The following is a 17202-nucleotide window of genomic DNA, read 5'->3' as shown; positions in this document are numbered from 1 at the left end:
GAGAAAGGGGGGAGGGGAAAGGGATCCGTGAGGTCCGACAGGTCACTTTTATGCCTGTCTTTACACGCTTCGTAGTTTGTATAGTAACGTCATTTCTCGCGCTGGCAAGAACCAAAGGAAATGAACTGGCTTCGGGAGTGAAAAGACTGGCAAGATTTCAGGTTTCAGTGCGTTTTCTTCTGAGCGACACAAGTTTTGCCGTCATTTTGCTTTGGAAAAAAGTATCAAGTTTATTCTTCTCTCGTGCTATGTACGAGTACCAGACTTTCCCTAACGCCAAAGTGGCCGATGCCAGAAACAAATCTGTCAGTCACAAATACGTGTGTATATCATCCAACCCATCCACACGTCAAATACACGTAGATGTACTTTGTATATCGTCATGGTTGTGGCCAATTCATGGGCTCTAAAAGGGGGGGGGGGAAGATCACCCGTCTTCTTTCGCGGTCCCTCACCCCCCTCCCTTTCCCCAGAAATCGTTTGCCACGTTGATCCCTCTCCTCTTTTCTCTTGTTTTGTTTCATCTTCTTTTCTTGGCACTCTCGATTTAGGCGTAGTATTTTTGATCTGACAAACAAGTCTTTTCATGATCGTGAAATGTTTATTGCTAGGGTTAATTTTGTGGTGAACTTGTTCTGTAAGTGGTGCGCCTGCTGGCACCAAGCAGAGGAGACGCAGCAGTGGCTTCGTCATCATCAGTAGCCTCCTCCTCGAAGTCGTGGTCGTCCACAGGGCTCTCGTCCTCCAGCATGACCGCATTCTCCTCGTTGTCCTCGCTATCGCTGCTGTCAGCCGACGCCGTGGGGCCCCTGCCTTCCACAATCATGAAGACGGGCACGGCGCCGATGGCGGCGATGATGCCGAGGAAGAAGTACGCTGACACGATGTAGCCGTGCTCGACGCCCCAGGAAAAGGCCCATCCGGTGGTGGCGGGCCCGGCAGCGCGCCCGAGGCCGCTGAACATGGTGGCGAAGCCGTTGAGTGTGCCGAGGATGCGGAGGGAGGTGGCGGAGTTGGTGAGGAGGATGGTCGTCGAGGGGAAGGCGATGATGATGGCGAAGGCCTTGAGCATCATGACTGTGAGGATGGCGGCGAAGCGCGTCGCCGGGGTGGGGAGGAGAGATGTGTAGGGGGTGAGGAAGTAGATGAATGGCGTGAGGACAGCTGCGACTCTGATTAGCATTCGGTGCAAAGGAGGGGGGGGGGGGGGGGGTTCATTTGCTCGCGTGAGGAAACTTACAGACTACTTTGAAGCAGTTGAGGACACCGTAGCGGTTGACCATTGGCGGATAGATGAGAAACTGGATCAGTCCACAAGTGATGCCGTAGATGGTGAAGAGAGTTCCAATGTTTCCAGACGACAGGCCGAATCCGCCCGTAAAGTAAAAGGGGAACTTTGTGTTCTCGGGCGTCCGAGGGATGACGGGATAATCCAGGAAAACGGTAATGTTCTGGTCATATGCCACCGAGTGAAAGGCCAAGAAGGTGTACGAGATGAGATTGATTGTCGTCTGGTACGAAAACACCTCCCTCATGCCCGTGGGTTCCTTCTTTGGCGTTGTGGCTCTCTTGGGCGTGACGATGCTCGGGACGAGGGGCGCAGTGGCCTCGCCGTCGACAAAGGACCTCCGACGCTGAGAAATGAGTTGCGGCTTCCGGCGGAAGAGCCGAGTGAGACGCTCTCCGACCAACAATCCCCAGTCCTTGTGTTCCTTCTTGTCGGCCAGCGTTTCTCTCAAGAAGAAGGTGGCGCTGGCGGCGGAGATGAGGAAGAATACGGTGGCCAGGAGGTTCGGTAGCAGATAGGGAAACTTCTTGAAGAGCTCAATGTTGCCAAAGACGTTGGGGAACTGCTTGGCTGGCTGGGCGAAGAAGCCTCCAAAGGCCGGTCCCACGACTGAGCCAAGAGACCAGACGAGAGGCATGATGGAGAAGGCTCTCGGCTGCAGCTCCTTTTCAGTCACCATTTCAGCCACCATGGTTCGGATGATGCCCACTGGTAGGAAGTAACAGAGACCACACATTAGCTGCTTTCCCTCGAGAATAAAGTCTCAAACATGGGTTTGGGAACGCGGGCACTCACCATTGCCGTTGCCGCCGCCCATGATTGCTCTGACGGTAATGGCCATGGTCAGACTCGTGGACATGCCCCATATTATGAAGCAGATCATGGTGCTGAGAAGCCCGAGAATGAGCACTGGCTTTCTGCCAAAGGTGTCCGACGCCTTGCCCCAGGGCACGGCCGTGATGCTCTGGCAGACGGAGAAGACGGAGGACGTGACGCCGGCCCATTTCGCTACCTCGTCACGCTTGACGCCGAAGCCTCGAATCATCTCGGGGAGGTATGGCCAGACGGAGGTGTAGGCCAGGGGCTCTGCAAACCTGGCAACGGCTGGAGTTGAGATTGTCAGCGGAATGAGCTCAGACTTGTTGCCCGTTGCTTGCGACCATGAATGGAATGGATGATAGAACGTGGTCTGAACGCCTTGCTGGAACAGCTGTAGACAGTCTATGCAACTAGTACCTGACAAAAACCGTGGTTGAAAAAAGCAATATTCCATACGAGATATCAGACGAGCGTGCCGAAATACAGCGTACAAAAACCGCTGTGCGAAACACGTCTTCGCCGTACTCCGTCTCGGTCATGCTAATAGCAGAGCCGCAAACCGGCGACATCAAGCAGTCTGAATCTCAGCACCTCCTCAGCCCAGCTTACCTAGAATTGCCAGCTGCTGCACAGGGAGCTTCGCTTTGGACGAAGTTTTCGTCATCTTCACGGCTGCTGTCCGTATCCGCGCAGATTGCTTTCGAAAACCAACAATAAAATATAAAGTCGGCGATCAAAGTCTGTCCATGTGGGTAATTCAAATCGAGGCGGACAGAAGAGGCCGGTAAGGATGAAGAGTGCTCTCGTGCCTCAGTAGAGCATGACTCAGACCGAAAGAAACCACAGAGTCTCAATCCAGTCGGAAGAAAGAGGCAGAGGTAGAAATGCCCACGGCCCAGAGACAGCAAAGAGCCACCGTGTAAAGCGAAAGTAGGTGAAGTGAAGAAGAAAGAGAGGGTGTGGGAGGCTGAAGTCGTAGAGACGAAGAAAAGCCATTGGCAAGAAACTTTTTGTCAATCACACACAAGCATCCCTGGACGGCAAGATCCCCACCCAGGCCAGTCATCTGCACAGGCGGCGGTAGATGCGCTAGAAGGAACAGGAACGGGCTGGGGGGGTTGGATAATACATAATACGAGGTACGGGCCACGGACAGGGCACAGCAAAGCAACAGCTCCAGCTTCGGCTTCGGAGAGAAGAGCCACTAGATGGCGGCTCGGAAACGCTACGGATGTGTTGATGGTGGCCGAGTTGTCGGTGAGAGGGCGAAGACTAGATTTGCCTGTCTACTGGTAGTGCCCGTGATGGTGGTGACGGTTCGGACTCGATCACGGAGGACAACGCCGTCATCTCTGCTTACTTTCATTCAGGTTCTGACTTTGCTTGTGCTTCCGCGAGACCTCACCTTGTGGCACCAAGCATACTACTATCAGGTCACAAGTTATAGAGTACAGTATTACACGAAGCGTGGACGAAACGAAACGAAACCTCCGTGACTTACATGGCTCGACGGCCCTCTTCGTGCTCGGCTCCGGTGCCGTGATGCAGGTGAGCCGAGATGCATCCATCCGCGTGTGCAGCGGGCGAAGGCCAAGACGTGATTGGACTGGGGATATGTACAGTCCAGAGCCGGCCAACCGCGGGTGCGACTGCAGACACCGATCCCTACAGTACAGCGTCACACCCAATGGAGCTTCCAAGGCTTCGCAGCTTTCAACATACATAAGCAAGCTGACCTGCCGGACGCCGTCACTTGCTGTCACTCGATGATGGATGGAAATCCCGTCCCATGACACCCGGATGCGTCCGACAGCGGAGAAGGCGTCTGTAGCCGCGACCGTTGGTGTGGACGCCATGTCTCAAATGCTGGTGATGGATGGGTGAGAAGGGACAGGCCAGACCGACTCTTCGCAGCCCTGGAGGGCGAAAGGCGCGAGATGGGTCTGGCAAAGAGGCACAAGCCTGGCAAAAAAACGCAGGCAACGATCTTCCCCCGGTACGATCCATGTTCCTACATGCAGGGCGTCTTGCGGGCTGCCCCGCGTCTCGTCCGAGTCGAATCCGCGACCGATTCGCTGGTCTTCTAGGCACGCCGGTCCGGTATGGAGATGGAGATGGAGATGGAGATGGAGGTGGAGGTGGAGGTGGCCGGATTCGTGATGCTGGCTGTGCTCGGCTCGACGAAGCTAAGAGAAAAGAGGCTGCTAGGTCCTGCCGAGCCCGCGAGAGGGGAGCAGTGGGGGAGGCTATAGTGAAGTCGCTAGGATAACGGATTCCGAGAATCAAGAGAGGAGACAAGGCGCATTTGCTTTTAGTTGCTGGACTGGCACAACGGCTAGATGTGACTCTGGAAGCCCTCCGTCTGTTGGGTGTCTATTCCCAGGTTGTGCGTGTGTGTGAAGAGGACGGGACGGGCACTAAGTTGATCATTCCAGGAGTAACATGTCCGTGCCATTTCCACGATGCAGAGCTCGGAGGATATGGAGTCGTATCGGAACGTAATCTGTGGTTCGCACCATGTGAGCTGCTCTCGACAGGCAACAAGAATCAAACTCTCGTCTGTATATGCTCTGTATCTATTCGACGGCTCTCAAAAATACTGACTTCTCTCAAGTCTTTGATTTCCTTTCAGAAGATGAACAGCAAAAATTCGTCCCTGGTTGAGATTACGTGGAAGAAACCAACAGCCTCCCCCCACCAATGGCCGGTAGAGCCAGGCGTCGTAATAGCGTGACGTCGTTGCGTGCTTCTGCCAGGAACCTTTGCGTCAAGCTCGCGATAAGAAGCTCCAGCATCCATCCAGGGTCGTTCACGGCAATATGCCCGATTCTGCTTGTCTATTTCAACTTGCTATCTATCGCCTGGAGACAGGGCGGAATGGCTTTGTAATTCAAAGATGGCCGTGATTCGTCTCGCGATTTGATCTGCTGGACCCCCTTGCCATCTCCATCTCTCTTCAACTCTTTCCCCTCATTTCTTCCCTTCTTCTTCCTCTCTTCTTCCTCTGAATGCTGCCTTCAATCTGACAATTCAAGCACCTGAACGCAAGAACTGCAGATTGAATTGCTACCTTTTCCCGCCTCCAAACCATGGCCAAAGTGTAAGTCACCCTCCAATTGCTGCCTCTAGCTCTCGGCGTCTCCCGCCATCATCTGCCTCGCCACCTTTTGTCACACCCCCCAAGTTCGTTCTTCTGAAATCATGTGGCGTCGCGAATCAAGGCCAACCTTCATTCGCAACGCCGCCTCGCGTCCCACCCAGAACCTACACAGAAACAAATCAAGCACAGATCAAACAGATGCATTGATATCCAAGCTACCAACAAAAGCGATCCCATCAAATCTGAGACGTCTCACCACTACTAACACTGTGGGCTCTTACAAAGGCCGGCGACCGAGCCTGAGAAAATGGCCGACGAGTCGACCCCGTTGATCCAGACAGTGCGAGTAGGGCCGCCGCGCAGGAGATATCGTCACCACACGCTTCGCCGCTTCTGCAACATTGCCTGCGTCAGCGTGCTGCTCTGTGGCTTTGCCTCCATTGCGCTGCACTCTCTGTACATCTGGCCCTCTGGGCAGGAGCATCGGCACCACCATCCTCACCACGACCACCCACATAAGCACCTTAGCCACGAGGATCTGCAGGCCATCCTGCTCGACACCCCTTCTGCGGAAAAGGCCGAGGAATGGAGCCGCTATTACACGTCGGGAGCTCACCTCGCCGGCAAGAATTACTCACAGGTACGTCGAGGCAGCTTGTCTCTAGTCAGCAAGTCAAATTCAAGCCTACTCCAGGGGTTGAGGAGTCGTATTTGATATATGCAGAGCCACTCTGTGCATACTGACGCCAGCAACTCCAGGCCGAATGGACCAAGGACAGATGGGAGGAATGGGGCATCAAGTCCAGCATTGTCGCCTATGATGTCTACATCAACTACCCTGTCGACCACAGCGTCTCCTTGCTGGAAAAGTCGAGCGACGCCAGATCCTGGAACGTTGCATTCAAGGCTTCTCTGACCGAGGACGTTCTTGAAGAAGACCCCACCACTGCTTCCAAGGACAAGATCCCGACGTTCCACGGCTACTCTGCCAGCGGCAATGTCACCGGCTCCTTTGTCTATGTCAACTATGGAACGTACCGAGACTTTGCAGACTTGGTCGAGGCTGGCATTGACCTCGAGGGAAAGATTGCCATTGCCAGGTATGGAGGCATCTTTCGAGGTCTCAAGGTCAAGCGCGCCCAGGAGCTCGGCATGATAGGTGTCCTCATCTACAGCGACCCGGGCGATGATGGCGAGATCACCGAGGAAAACGGCTACGCTGCCTATCCGGAGGGCCCTGCTCGTAACCCCAGCAGCGTACAGCGCGGAAGCGTCCAGTTCCTGAGCTCGCGCCCTGGCGACCCGTGAGCATTTCACTATCCTCAACTTTTGATACTGCCCACTCGAGCTAACTCTTTCCGCAGAACAACCCCTGGCTACCCTTCGAAACCCGGTGTGCCTCGTGCACCGGCTGATGAAACCACCCCGTCAATCCCGTCCATCCCTATTTCTTACGCCGATGCCTTGCCGCTGCTCAAGGCGCTCAACGGCCACGGCCCTCGAGCCAGCGACCTGAACAAGTGGTGGAACAGAAAACTCGGCTTGAGCTACAAGGGCGTTGACTACAACATTGGACCCTCGCCCGAGGACGTCGTCATCAACCTCTACAACGAGCAGGACTATGTCATCGGCCCTCAATGGGACGTGATTGGCATCATCAACGGCACCATTCCCAACGAAGTCATCATTGTGGGCAATCATCGAGACGCTTGGATCGTCGGCGGTGCATCTGATCCCAACAGCGGCTCGTCCGTCTTGAACGAAGCCGTTCGAAGCATTGGCAAGGCCTTGGAAGCCGGCTGGAAGCCTCTCCGAACCATTGTCTTTGCCAGCTGGGATGGAGAGGAGTATGGCCTGATTGGAAGCACAGAGTGGGTTGAGGAGTACCTCCCCTGGATTACTGATGCCAACGTGGCATACGTAAATGTCGACGGCGGTGCTTCCGGGCCGCAGTTCTCTGCCGCAGCAGCGCCTCTTCTGAACCAAGTCCTCCGAGACGCCACTCATCTTGTTCCATCGCCAAACCAGACTGTTTCGGGCCAGACCGTGGGAGATGTTTGGGACGGTAAAATCAGCACAATGGGCTCTGGAAGTGACTTTACTGCTTTCCAGGATTACGCCGGCATCCCCAGTCTCGACATGGGATTCGGCGGAAATGGCAGTGGCCCCGTCTATCACTACCACAGCAACTACGACAGCTTCCACTGGATGAGCGAATTTGCCGACCCTGGCTTCGTCTACCACCGAACGATGGCCCAGGTCCTCGGCGTCCTCATCGGGGAGCTTGCCGACCGAGTGGTCATTCCGTTTGGAGCGACCGAGTACGCAGACGCTCTGGACAGCTATCTCGACAAGGTTGAGGCCAAGCTCCAGCCTACTGACGCTGAATTGGCTACCGACGATGAAATCTTTGCCGTTCGAGGCAGTGTCTCTTCCCAGGAGGTGATTGGGAGCCAGGACGCCTTTGAGGAGGGCCTCAAGAAGATTCGACACTCAATTTCCGAATTCAGGGACAAGGCAGTCAAGCTGGACGAGCGCGCGGCCTGGGCGAAGAAGAAGCTCGAGGAAGGTCTCCCATGGTGGAATGTCATCGGCAAGGCCAGACTCGGGCTCGCCATCATCAGAGTGAACCGCCAATACAAGTATATCGAGCGACAGTTTGTGTTTGAAGGAGGCCTGGACAACCGCAGCTGGTTCAAGCACGTGGTTTTTGCTCCAGGCCTGTGGACGGGCTATGCTGGTGGTATGTTCTTTTCTACCCATATCTTCTTCTTCTTCCCATCTTCCAGCCGTCTACATGTTCATGAGCGAGATTACTAACAATCCATCGTAGCTGTATATCCCGGGCTCGTCGAAAGCATTGACGCCAAGAACTACAGCAATGGTCTCAAGTGGGCTGGGATCATCAAGCACGCCGTCGACAAGGCCACAAAGAGCATTCAGTAGGGACTTATCCCCTGGAGAAGGACAGACGGCAAAGCTGGGTTAATGCAATGATATATACGGAGTGAATACCACGTGTTTGCGCTCTTTTAATATCCTGTATATTACTGCCATTGTTGTTCCGAAGAAAGAGCGCTCCTTTTGCGATTACATGTTTCTCCTTTATCCTGCTTATCACCGAGATGGAGATACCATTCGTCTTTCGTTGGATACCTGGCTTCTACCTGAATCAACAATGCCCGTCTTCCCTCGATGTGCAAATCATCCACCCCTGCTCCTCAAACTACCCCATCTCCGCTGCCATTGTGTCCGCCGTGTCCACCACGTCCGCCTTCCCCGCTGCCCTCAATACCAACTCCTTCCGAAGCCGACGCTTCTTGTCCCTTGAAAAGCATTTCAACTCGCTCAGCAAGCGTAGGCTTGACTCGCGGTTTCTGGGGAGGAGACACCGGGATCGGCTTGGCCTGCGATCTCTCCGCCATCGAAGCCCTCTTCTTGAGCGGCTTGGAGGGCAGGCCGATCTGGCGGTGGCGCCGGATGACGACGGCGTCGATGATCCATGATGAACAGAAGAGGGAGCTATTGTTTCCATTAGCATCTGCATCAAGTATTCCGTTCTCAATTGAAGTATGGGATGGAGAAGAGAAAAGAAAAAAAAAAAAAAAAACTTACAATTCCAGACATGCAAGACCGGCTATAGCATAAAACGTCGAAACGTGGCTCTCATGAAGCGGATGCCATCCCTCACGATGCTGCTGCTGCTCATGCTCGGGTTCGAAGCGATTCCCGCTAACGCCCCTCTGCGCGACGAGGGCCGAAGTATGCGAGACGAGGATGGATCCGGAGACGGTCCAGGCGACGAAGATGAGGAAGTCGAGGACGAGGGTGATCCAGTATCTGAAGGCGCGGGGGGAGGAGAATTGGGCGACGATGAGCCAGATTGTGAGGCCAACGGAGGCAGCAGACTGTTTTCATATAACGAGATGGGTTAGATATCGTCCGTTGAAAGGGTAGCTGGACGGCTTGATGCTGGGGTGTNGGGGGGGGAGGGGGATGGAGGAGGATGAGGAGGACGTACAATGACGATCATGACGATGGAAAGATCCATCAAGACGCGGAATCCTTCTAGAGCATGGATCGAGAGGAAAAGCACCGCGAGCCCGACAACGAGCTGGAACACGCGCATCCAGATCCAGAGCTTGGGATACTCTGGGATATGTTCCTGGCCACGAGGCCGCTCAGAAGCATCCATTCTGGCAACTTTTCTGTACGCGAAAATAGCAAAAACTTGTCTCTTTTCTCTCTCTTTGTAAATTAGCAAAGAAATAAGTGAAGAGAAACAGATTTCTCGAGCAGTGCAAAGATTCAGACGAAAAGAAAACAAGGAAACAGACCTCGGGGGTCTCGTTTGCTTTTTAAGATCGTCCCATCTTTGGGCAACACACACACCCTCACACACACATGCATACATACATACATACACAGAGAGTGATGGACACTGACAACAAATCTCTCTTCACACACGAAATAGGACGAGTTTGCTGCGTGTCTCGCCCGCCCTGCGTTACACGCGAGACACACAGAACGGCAGAAGAAGGGAAAATCCCTCCCCCCTTCTGGCCCTCCTAAATCTTTGGGCGAATCGGTAGACGGCATGTCTCGGTTCTTGCACAAAGTGTGAGTGTTACTACTATGCGAGTACTACTACCACTATACGTGCTTTGTAGGACCCCTTTTTCCTTGTTCTCTTCTCTTCTCTTCGTTTCGTTTCTTTCTTCTGTTTTCCTATGTGACTTTGGCCACTGGAGAGCTGGAATATCCTGTCGATTGCCGAAACACGACGCGCAGTCATCCACATAATTTCCGCTCAGGCAGCGAACCGCCCTCGAGCAGAGGCGTTCGTTGCTCCTACGCTGCCTCCCTTAAAGCGGTCAGGCTGGGGGTCTGGCAGTAGCGGCAAATGACCCTTGATCTGTGTAGCCGATGCCAAGGGAGCGCCGGGCTGTGTTTCCCTTGGGAGCCGATTTTGTCTGACATGACGAAGCAAGCTTTCCCCTCGTCCACGTAGAGAGATCTTGGCGGTGTAATGTATGTAATGGCATCATATGTTTTCGTTTTAGCCTCTTGGGCTCTATTCTCTACTAGATATCTACAATTGATTATCAAACAATGCAGTTTCAAGCGTGCTCCTTTCTAGGCTCTACTCCCCCATCGATTTCACACACACGCACGCACACCGTCTAGAACTTGTACACCTGCTCAGCAGTGTAGCCAAGCTCCTTCAACGCGCCCGTCAGCTCGCCCTGATCCTTGGGGCTCGTCTTGGGGCCCGAAATGGCCTTCATCATGCCGGGAGGGCCGCAGACAAAGACCTTGATGTTCTCGCTCTTGGGCTCGGGAAGGACCTGCTTGAGCAGTTCCTTGGAGATGAAGCCGCCGCCGCCGACCCAGTCCTTGGGGGGGTTGTCGAGGGTGTAGAAGGCGCGGAAGCGCTGGGGGTAGGTGTTCTCCAGCTCGTCGAACTTGTGCTTGAGCAGGATGTCCTCCTTGGTGACGTTACCGAAGACGAGGGTGACCTTTGTCTTGTCGTTGGGGTTCTTGAAGATGGCGCGCACGAGCTGGTACATGGGAGTGATGCCGGTGCCGCCGGCGATGAGGGCGATGTGCTCGTGCTTGTTCTCGGTCCAGGGGTACTTGGGGAGAGGGCCCTTGATGGCCAGCGAGTCGCCGACCTTGAGGCTGTGGATGTGGGTGCTCATGGGTCCGTTGGGGTACTTCTTGACCAGGAGGTCGATGAAGCCCCGGTCGTCTGTGATTGGCATTTGAAATCAGCGTCTCCATCTTCATGAGCAGCAGTCGTCCGCTCTCTGCATACCTTCGTCACTGATGGGGGTGTAAGGCCTCAGAGTTGCCTTTTCGGCATCGGGGGCCTTGAACTTGGTCAGGACGGCGCTGGCAATGTGCAGGCCAGACACCTGATCCTTCTCCGGAAGGTCGAATCGGACCCTCTTGGTGTTGTGGTTGACGTCCTCGATCTCAGAGACCTTGAGAGAGAGGAAGCCCTGGTCACCGCCGGTGAAGGCCTTGGGAGCCACGCCCAGGGCCTCCTTGGCCTTGTTCTCAGCCTTGCTGGCAGCGGGTGAGCCGCTCAGGAAGTAGTAGCCCGCACCGAGGACGCCGACCGCACCGGCGCCGTAGAGCAGAGTGTTGGAGCTGCCCTTGGCGCCAGACTCGGTGGCATAGCGGCGGGCATGCTAGAGAGCAGCGTGAGAGTTACAATCAGCTTTGTCTGTTCTGCAGCGGTAGTTTGGGGTTGACTCTCGTATGGAGAGAGCGTCATTGATTCGGCTTCTCGGACGTACCATCTTCAGCGGCTGAGCCGCGCGGAAGGCAGATCTGGCAAACATGTTGTGTCTTATAGGAAGTTGCAGTTCTCAGAGGAGCGATTGGGATCTGTAGGGGGCCGGATTGGTCTGTACAGAGAGGCCTTGAGTTCTCAGAGAGCAAAGAAGATCAAGGACTGGACGAGACAAACCAGAGGCCAAAAACCGGCGTTGAATGGTTTCCGAGCTTTGGACAGCAGATGACGGCATCTGCCACGTGATTGGCCCGTTGCCGCCGTCCACTTTTCGCCGGCCAAAAACCTGTCGCTCTATTTCCGAAGCTTCCACAGTGCTCCTATCAAGGTACTTTTCTTTGCTCGGCATTGAGGTGCCAGTCTCACCATCCCAATACCTTATCCCTTTTTTTTTTTCAGATGGAAGAGGATACAACAGACACCAAACGACTGGGCGGCTCTATTACTCTAAAGACATCTTTTCAAAGCTAGTCGGAAAGGTAGAGGAAGCCTCGAAGCACCAGGAACCAGGAACCAGGCACCATGGCCTTCAGAAGCCGGCTTTACCCCAAATTGGGAGAGGAGGAATACGGTTACATCATACAATAAAGCGCATACGGCACGATAAGACACCACTGACACATCAAGTGTTCAGCCAATCATCTGCGTTTCTTTAACGATATCGAATCGATATATGGCCAAATTTCACGGCATCCTCACGATGACTTCATTCTTTGCGGTGATTAGTACCTTTGTTTGGTCTCTCTTTGCTTCTGCACGGCCTACCATCTTCAGCTCCGGGACGAAGAAGCAATAATTGATCAACTAAACTCGACGTATCTGCCCTTTAGGATCTCAAAGATGCAGTCTGCCTCTTGGCATGTCAAACGAACCCAGGGCTGATTTTGAGCCGCTTCGAAAATCAACGAAGCAGTTGGAAAATTGCTCGCGACAATCATTTCAGGGCCCGGATACTACTACCGTGGATTGTGAGAACAGTAGCTATGTGCTCTACGTCGAAGAGATGGGAAGAACCCCCTCGCCACGGATGATAACAACAAGATTCGACATCTCCCTGAGATGCAAGGCAAGTTGCAGATTGCCTAGCAGAGACTCGTGTCAGAATCAAGACAGACCTTGGACTCAAGATGTCGACGCGAATATGTATCGTCTTTTTGAGGGGAGACTGATTTGACTGTGTTACTTGGCTTCATCCTCTCCTACACAGGGTACAGTGGGATCGCGCACACAGTAGAGAACACGACGCAGACAGGTTCATTTTGCTTTGGTCAAAAGGTTTTCTTCGTTTTGATTACATCCTACAGCTAGATCCTTACCCCTAGCAACCTACGCGCAATGCTATATAACAGCCATCCCGCCGTGTCATGTCCCCTCCATTCATCCATGCTGAAGACAGAGCCAAGCCATGCTCAAATACAGAGGCACACATGTACTAATAGGCAACCTATGAGAAAAAAAAATGATGTTCAGCCTATGAGAGTCATAGGAGTGTGTCATCCAATCATGGCGGCGCTCCAAGGCGCTTTCTCTCTTCTCACATCTCCCCCTCCGCTCTTCCAATTGCTGAACACCCCTCTATTCAACTGCTCCGAGCCGAGAAGAGTGCAGAAAGCCACCCTTTCTATCCCCTCTATAACCTTGACCGTCCGTCTTCCACATATCACCCAAGGATGACAACCTCTCAGGCAAATAGGGTAATTGCCCGTCATCTCCGCCAGCAAATTTTGCCGCTGTTCGGCTTAGATGTATTGTGTATATCCGGTCTCATTATGGGTGGGTTCGTCTATCACGGTCCCGAGTTCTTGAACTCTTGTCGTATCTCCAATAAGTTGAAGATATATGAGTAAACGTTTGCACATCTCGCTCGAGTTGAGTTTCGGTGCCATTGTTAGAGCTTTTGTCTAGACCCTTCATCACCTCTCCGTAACCACCGTCTCGCTGGGCACCTGGGTATCTGTGGGTTTCTCGTTGGGCTCGTCTTGTGCCGTCCCCGAGGCAGAATCTGGCTTGGTTTCCGCGTCCTGGCTCGCTCTTCTCGGCGCTTCAGACTCCAAAAGCTGGTTCAGTGTAGGTGTACTCATCTGGCTTCCTCCTCTCTGTCCGTGATAGTGAACAACCTGAGGAGGGGCCTGGCCAGCTTGAATGCCAAGCTGTTCCGTGGGGTAGGGGTTGAGGTCCTTGCTCGAGGTTGAAAACATGGAGACAACTGGCTGATGGTATCCGTTGGTAGAAGTGCTCTGTGTAGGAGTGTGGCCAGACTGGCTGCCATGTTCTGGCTGGGTGGGAGTGCCGGCATCGTTAGGGGATCCCGACGTGTCAATGAGGGCTCCTGTTAAGCTGTTCATGCCGCCTTCAATGTCCCGGAGCAGTCGGACATATTCCTCTGGGACCAAACCACTCTCTTGTGTTTTGGGATCCTCTGCAACCAGCCAGCCCTGGCCATGGCGGTATGACACCCAGATGATTTGACCTTCAACCAACGGTAGCTCATTTTCGTTTTCTCGCTCAAAGTCGAACAGAGCCACGGCCTTACCATGGAACTCTTCGTCGGGAGATGTGATTGTAAATTGATAATCTCGTGAATAGCGCGACTGATCGCCTCCTGGTCCTCCTGGTGAGGATGAGCTGCTGGAGTGGTCGGAATCGTAGCTTTCCATGCCATGGCCGAGTTGCTGCGAATACTGATACGCATGGCTATGGTGCGCCTGATCGGGCGGATAGGTTACGAGCTCGCCGCCGGGCCCGTTGGCTTCGCCTCCGTGGCTCACGTAGTACCGCTCGCTTCCACCTCCCCCAACGCCTAGGTAGTAGCTCTGGCTATCGTCGTAGCTAGAGCTGATGAGGGAGCCCCTGTCGTGGTCACGGCCAGTACGCCCTCTTTGCGTATGGAGAGCCGACGAGGTCGACTTGTGTTTCCGGTGTCTCGTGGAGACGACTGGGCTCTGTAAATCTTCGTCTTCGCTGTAAGGAGGACCGTCTCCGAATTGGATCGGCGGTAGATCGTGGGCCCGGCTGAAGGAGTCCGGAGCCCACGAGTCCCACGGCATCTTCTGGTCCCACGAGACGGACGGCTCGGAAAGCCTCCTGCTCTCGCTCATTGGCGTCGTCAGGCCGGATGGCGGCCCCGAAGGCTCGGGTGGCGGGCCGTAGTGCATAGGGTGCATGACGGGATATGCGAAGTCGCGCACCTGCGTGTAGGCCAGGCTCGAGGGAAACATGGGGAACACGTGCGACTGAGGCCGTGATCGGGTGGGGAGCGATCCGGCAATCGAGTATTGCGACAGTCTGTTCTTGGACGCATACGACAGCGGGCTGGACAGAGTGCTGTGGCGGGACGAGGTCGAGGTCGAGGTCAGAGGCGCCGGGCCAGAGTCGACTGCGTCCGACAAGGGCGAGGCCAGGTCCGCCGGGGACGCTGATGCGGGAGGCGAGTTGATGGACATTGTTGCGGTCGCGGTCATCCCTCCCCAGGCCAGTCTCTCTCGAGGTTATATGGAAGTAGATATGTATGTATGTTATGTATGATGCTGCCTGGATGGCTCGGCGCCGGTTGGACAGCTGTCGTCAGCACCACGCCTCGGCTCGTGAATAAGCCAGCTTCAGCAGCCGCCACCACGCCGTGTATACAGGTCTCTGGTCCAGCGCAACGCACAATCAGAGGCTGGCGATGTCTGATTCGTCTGTCTGCGAGGTGCGTCGGTTTGCTTTGCGGCAGACAGCAGAGCGAGTTTCGGTCAGCAGAGCGATCGGCCTTGCGGAGGTGGGAGGCTCAGAAAACCCTAATCTGAGACAAGCGGTCGCCAGTGTGTCAGGGCAGGGTTGTTGCAGAAGAGGCTTCGAGGGAGGCTAGCGGTGATACTGAAGGGATGCTGGCCCCAAGCAACGGCAACCCCCTGCGCTGGCGGCGGGTTCTTGGGACGCTGGAGGCGGACGGAGGCTCTGAGAGAGGACGACGGATCGTGAGAGCGACGAAGAGAGTGCGGATGCGGGACGATGGAGATCAGATGGCCAGGCTCGCAGAGTTGGCCCAGGCAAAGTTCAGTTCAGTTGTTGTAGAATCAAACAGGACCAACGATGGCGGCCACAGAAAAGATGGGCCAGGTACTGGTACTCCAGGTACTGTCCAGGTACTCGTACTTCCGCCAGACTGCTGGCGTCTGTTGCTAGCGGCGAACCGCTGTCAAAGGCCCGGCCTGCTGGGTTCAATGTTGCTGCCACTGATTCGACGGAAGGCCCTGGAGCCAGCGCGTCAGGCCTTATTTCTACTGGCCGAGCCGCGGAAGGCCAGCGAGTCAGCGCCTGAAGCTCGGTCCAATGGCCTCGAGGTTTGCCTGCAAAGAGTCACTGCAGTTCGTTGTCTGGATGGCGGCTGACGGGGCTGAGCTGAATGGGGATCCGGTAGCGCCAGATTCGACAGAGCGGCAAGGCGAGTTTGAATCTGGTTGCGCCGTGGGATGGCGTACTTTTGTTGGATGTTGTGCATGAAGTCCCCGTCTCCAGTCCGAGTTCGACTCGTGAGCGGGGTGGTGAAGGGTGAGTTGAGCTGAACGCGGAGACGGACGAACAAAGGCCAAATTCAACTACCTATAGTCATAAGGGGGAAACAGAGGAAGGCGGCGGGTTGGTAGCTTTTTTGATTTTGACGACGAACAAGAATCATGGCAAGTCAATGTTTGCGAACATATGTTGCGCCGAGCAGCTGAGCAGTGGGCTCTGTTATAATACAATGCTGCCGGCATGGCCTGGATGCTGCTTGCTCAGCGCATATATCATCACCACAATACAGCAAATACAGCATTATCAAATCTGCCGAGAGAAAGCATAGGGATCTGAATGAGACATTTCAGTTAGATTAAGCCATCGCACGGCAGAGAATTGCGAGATCAGTTGAGTGTTATGCGGAATCGGTGACTTGAAACTACAAGCTACAAGATCCAGCTGCCAGCTCTGCTTGTGAGAAGACGGCGCAATATCAAGGTACCCCACTTGTGCCTCCGGCATAGCTCCGCACATCAACTGCTCACATCAAGGCCACTCACTACAATCGTGTCATCGCTCGTTCTCATGCAGGCACTACACAGAGTCTGCTCCTTTGAGATCGTGAAATCCGTGCGAACCGCATTTCTAGGCTGGCCGTCAAACCCCACATGGGGGCTCTGAACCCCAACCTGGCCCAGGCTCATACATACTACGTGCAGACGGATCGATTGGGGATCAGAAGCAATTTCGTTTCTGCGTCTAATGTTCGCCGGTCAAACATGCCGCTGGCTTGGTCGGATTCTTCGTTGTGGCGCTGAAGTAGCAGCGACTGCGTTGTCAAGGTCGGCCGTCGTCCTGAGGCTGCTACTAAGGCACGGGGATTCAAGGCGAACGAGGTCTGCTGGAAGCAGAGATGAAGCACTGATATTCAATTGTACCGGTACTCTGAATACCTACCTTTCGAGCACTAATGAGACGAATGTCCAGAGGCTTGCGAGGCACCCACCTCGCCCCAACTCGCTCACGGCAGTGATAGTTACACAATATGGCTTCACCAAGAGGATCCATGATGCCATGATATGCATGAATACTCGTACAACGCCAGGCGGCTCATCTCTGCTGGACGTAAGAATAAATTAAAGTAAAATGAATGACACGGGATATGCTTCGCAATCGTAAGCCCTGCTGCCCAAAGAGCAAGATGCAAGACGCCAC

The 17202-nt window shown here is 54.4% G+C and overlaps 5 protein-coding genes across 5 annotated transcripts; 1 reads left to right on the top strand and 4 right to left on the bottom strand.

Moving 5' to 3' along the window:
- Positions 1–613: 613 nt before the first annotated feature.
- CCMA1212_009944 (uncharacterized protein) lies at positions 614–2771 on the bottom strand (the record flags this gene model as incomplete). The annotated part of the gene is made up of 4 exons (XM_073707006.1): positions 614–1164; positions 1241–1996; positions 2084–2392; positions 2717–2771. The coding sequence occupies 4 exons, from the start codon at positions 2769–2771 to the stop codon at positions 614–616; spliced, it is 1671 nt and encodes a 556-aa protein (XP_073554538.1).
- Positions 2772–4984: 2213 nt separating this feature from the next.
- CCMA1212_009943 (putative glutamate carboxypeptidase) lies at positions 4985–8153 on the top strand (the record flags this gene model as incomplete). The annotated part of the gene is made up of 5 exons (XM_073707005.1): positions 4985–4992; positions 5493–5847; positions 5967–6511; positions 6572–7950; positions 8041–8153. 5 exons carry the CDS (start codon positions 4985–4987, stop codon positions 8151–8153), a joined length of 2400 nt encoding a protein of 799 aa, XP_073554533.1.
- Positions 8154–8428: 275 nt separating this feature from the next.
- CCMA1212_009942 (uncharacterized protein) lies at positions 8429–9402 on the bottom strand (the record flags this gene model as incomplete). Its single annotated transcript, XM_073707004.1, has 3 exons — positions 8429–8729; positions 8823–9115; positions 9229–9402. The coding sequence occupies 3 exons, from the start codon at positions 9400–9402 to the stop codon at positions 8429–8431; spliced, it is 768 nt and encodes a 255-aa protein (XP_073554532.1).
- A 988-nt stretch (positions 9403–10390) lies between these two features.
- CCMA1212_009941 (NADH-cytochrome b5 reductase 2) lies at positions 10391–11557 on the bottom strand (the record flags this gene model as incomplete). The annotated part of the gene is made up of 3 exons (XM_073707003.1): positions 10391–10959; positions 11026–11404; positions 11513–11557. 3 exons carry the CDS (start codon positions 11555–11557, stop codon positions 10391–10393), a joined length of 993 nt encoding a protein of 330 aa, XP_073554535.1.
- A 1864-nt stretch (positions 11558–13421) lies between these two features.
- On the bottom strand, positions 13422–14951 carry CCMA1212_009940 (NAP1-binding protein 2; the record flags this gene model as incomplete). Its single annotated transcript, XM_073707002.1, has 1 exon — positions 13422–14951. One exon carries the CDS (start codon positions 14949–14951, stop codon positions 13422–13424), a length of 1530 nt encoding a protein of 509 aa, XP_073554534.1.
- Between the last annotated feature and the right edge of the window lie 2251 nt (positions 14952–17202).

The sequence above is a fragment of the Trichoderma ghanense genome, assembly GCF_004382785.1.
Source record: "Trichoderma ghanense strain CCMA-1212 chromosome Unknown scaffold_20, whole genome shotgun sequence".
Lineage (NCBI taxonomy): Eukaryota > Fungi > Ascomycota > Sordariomycetes > Hypocreales > Hypocreaceae > Trichoderma > Trichoderma ghanense.
The sequence above is the reverse complement of the archived record's forward strand: the minus strand, read 5'-3'. Positions and strand labels throughout refer to the sequence as shown.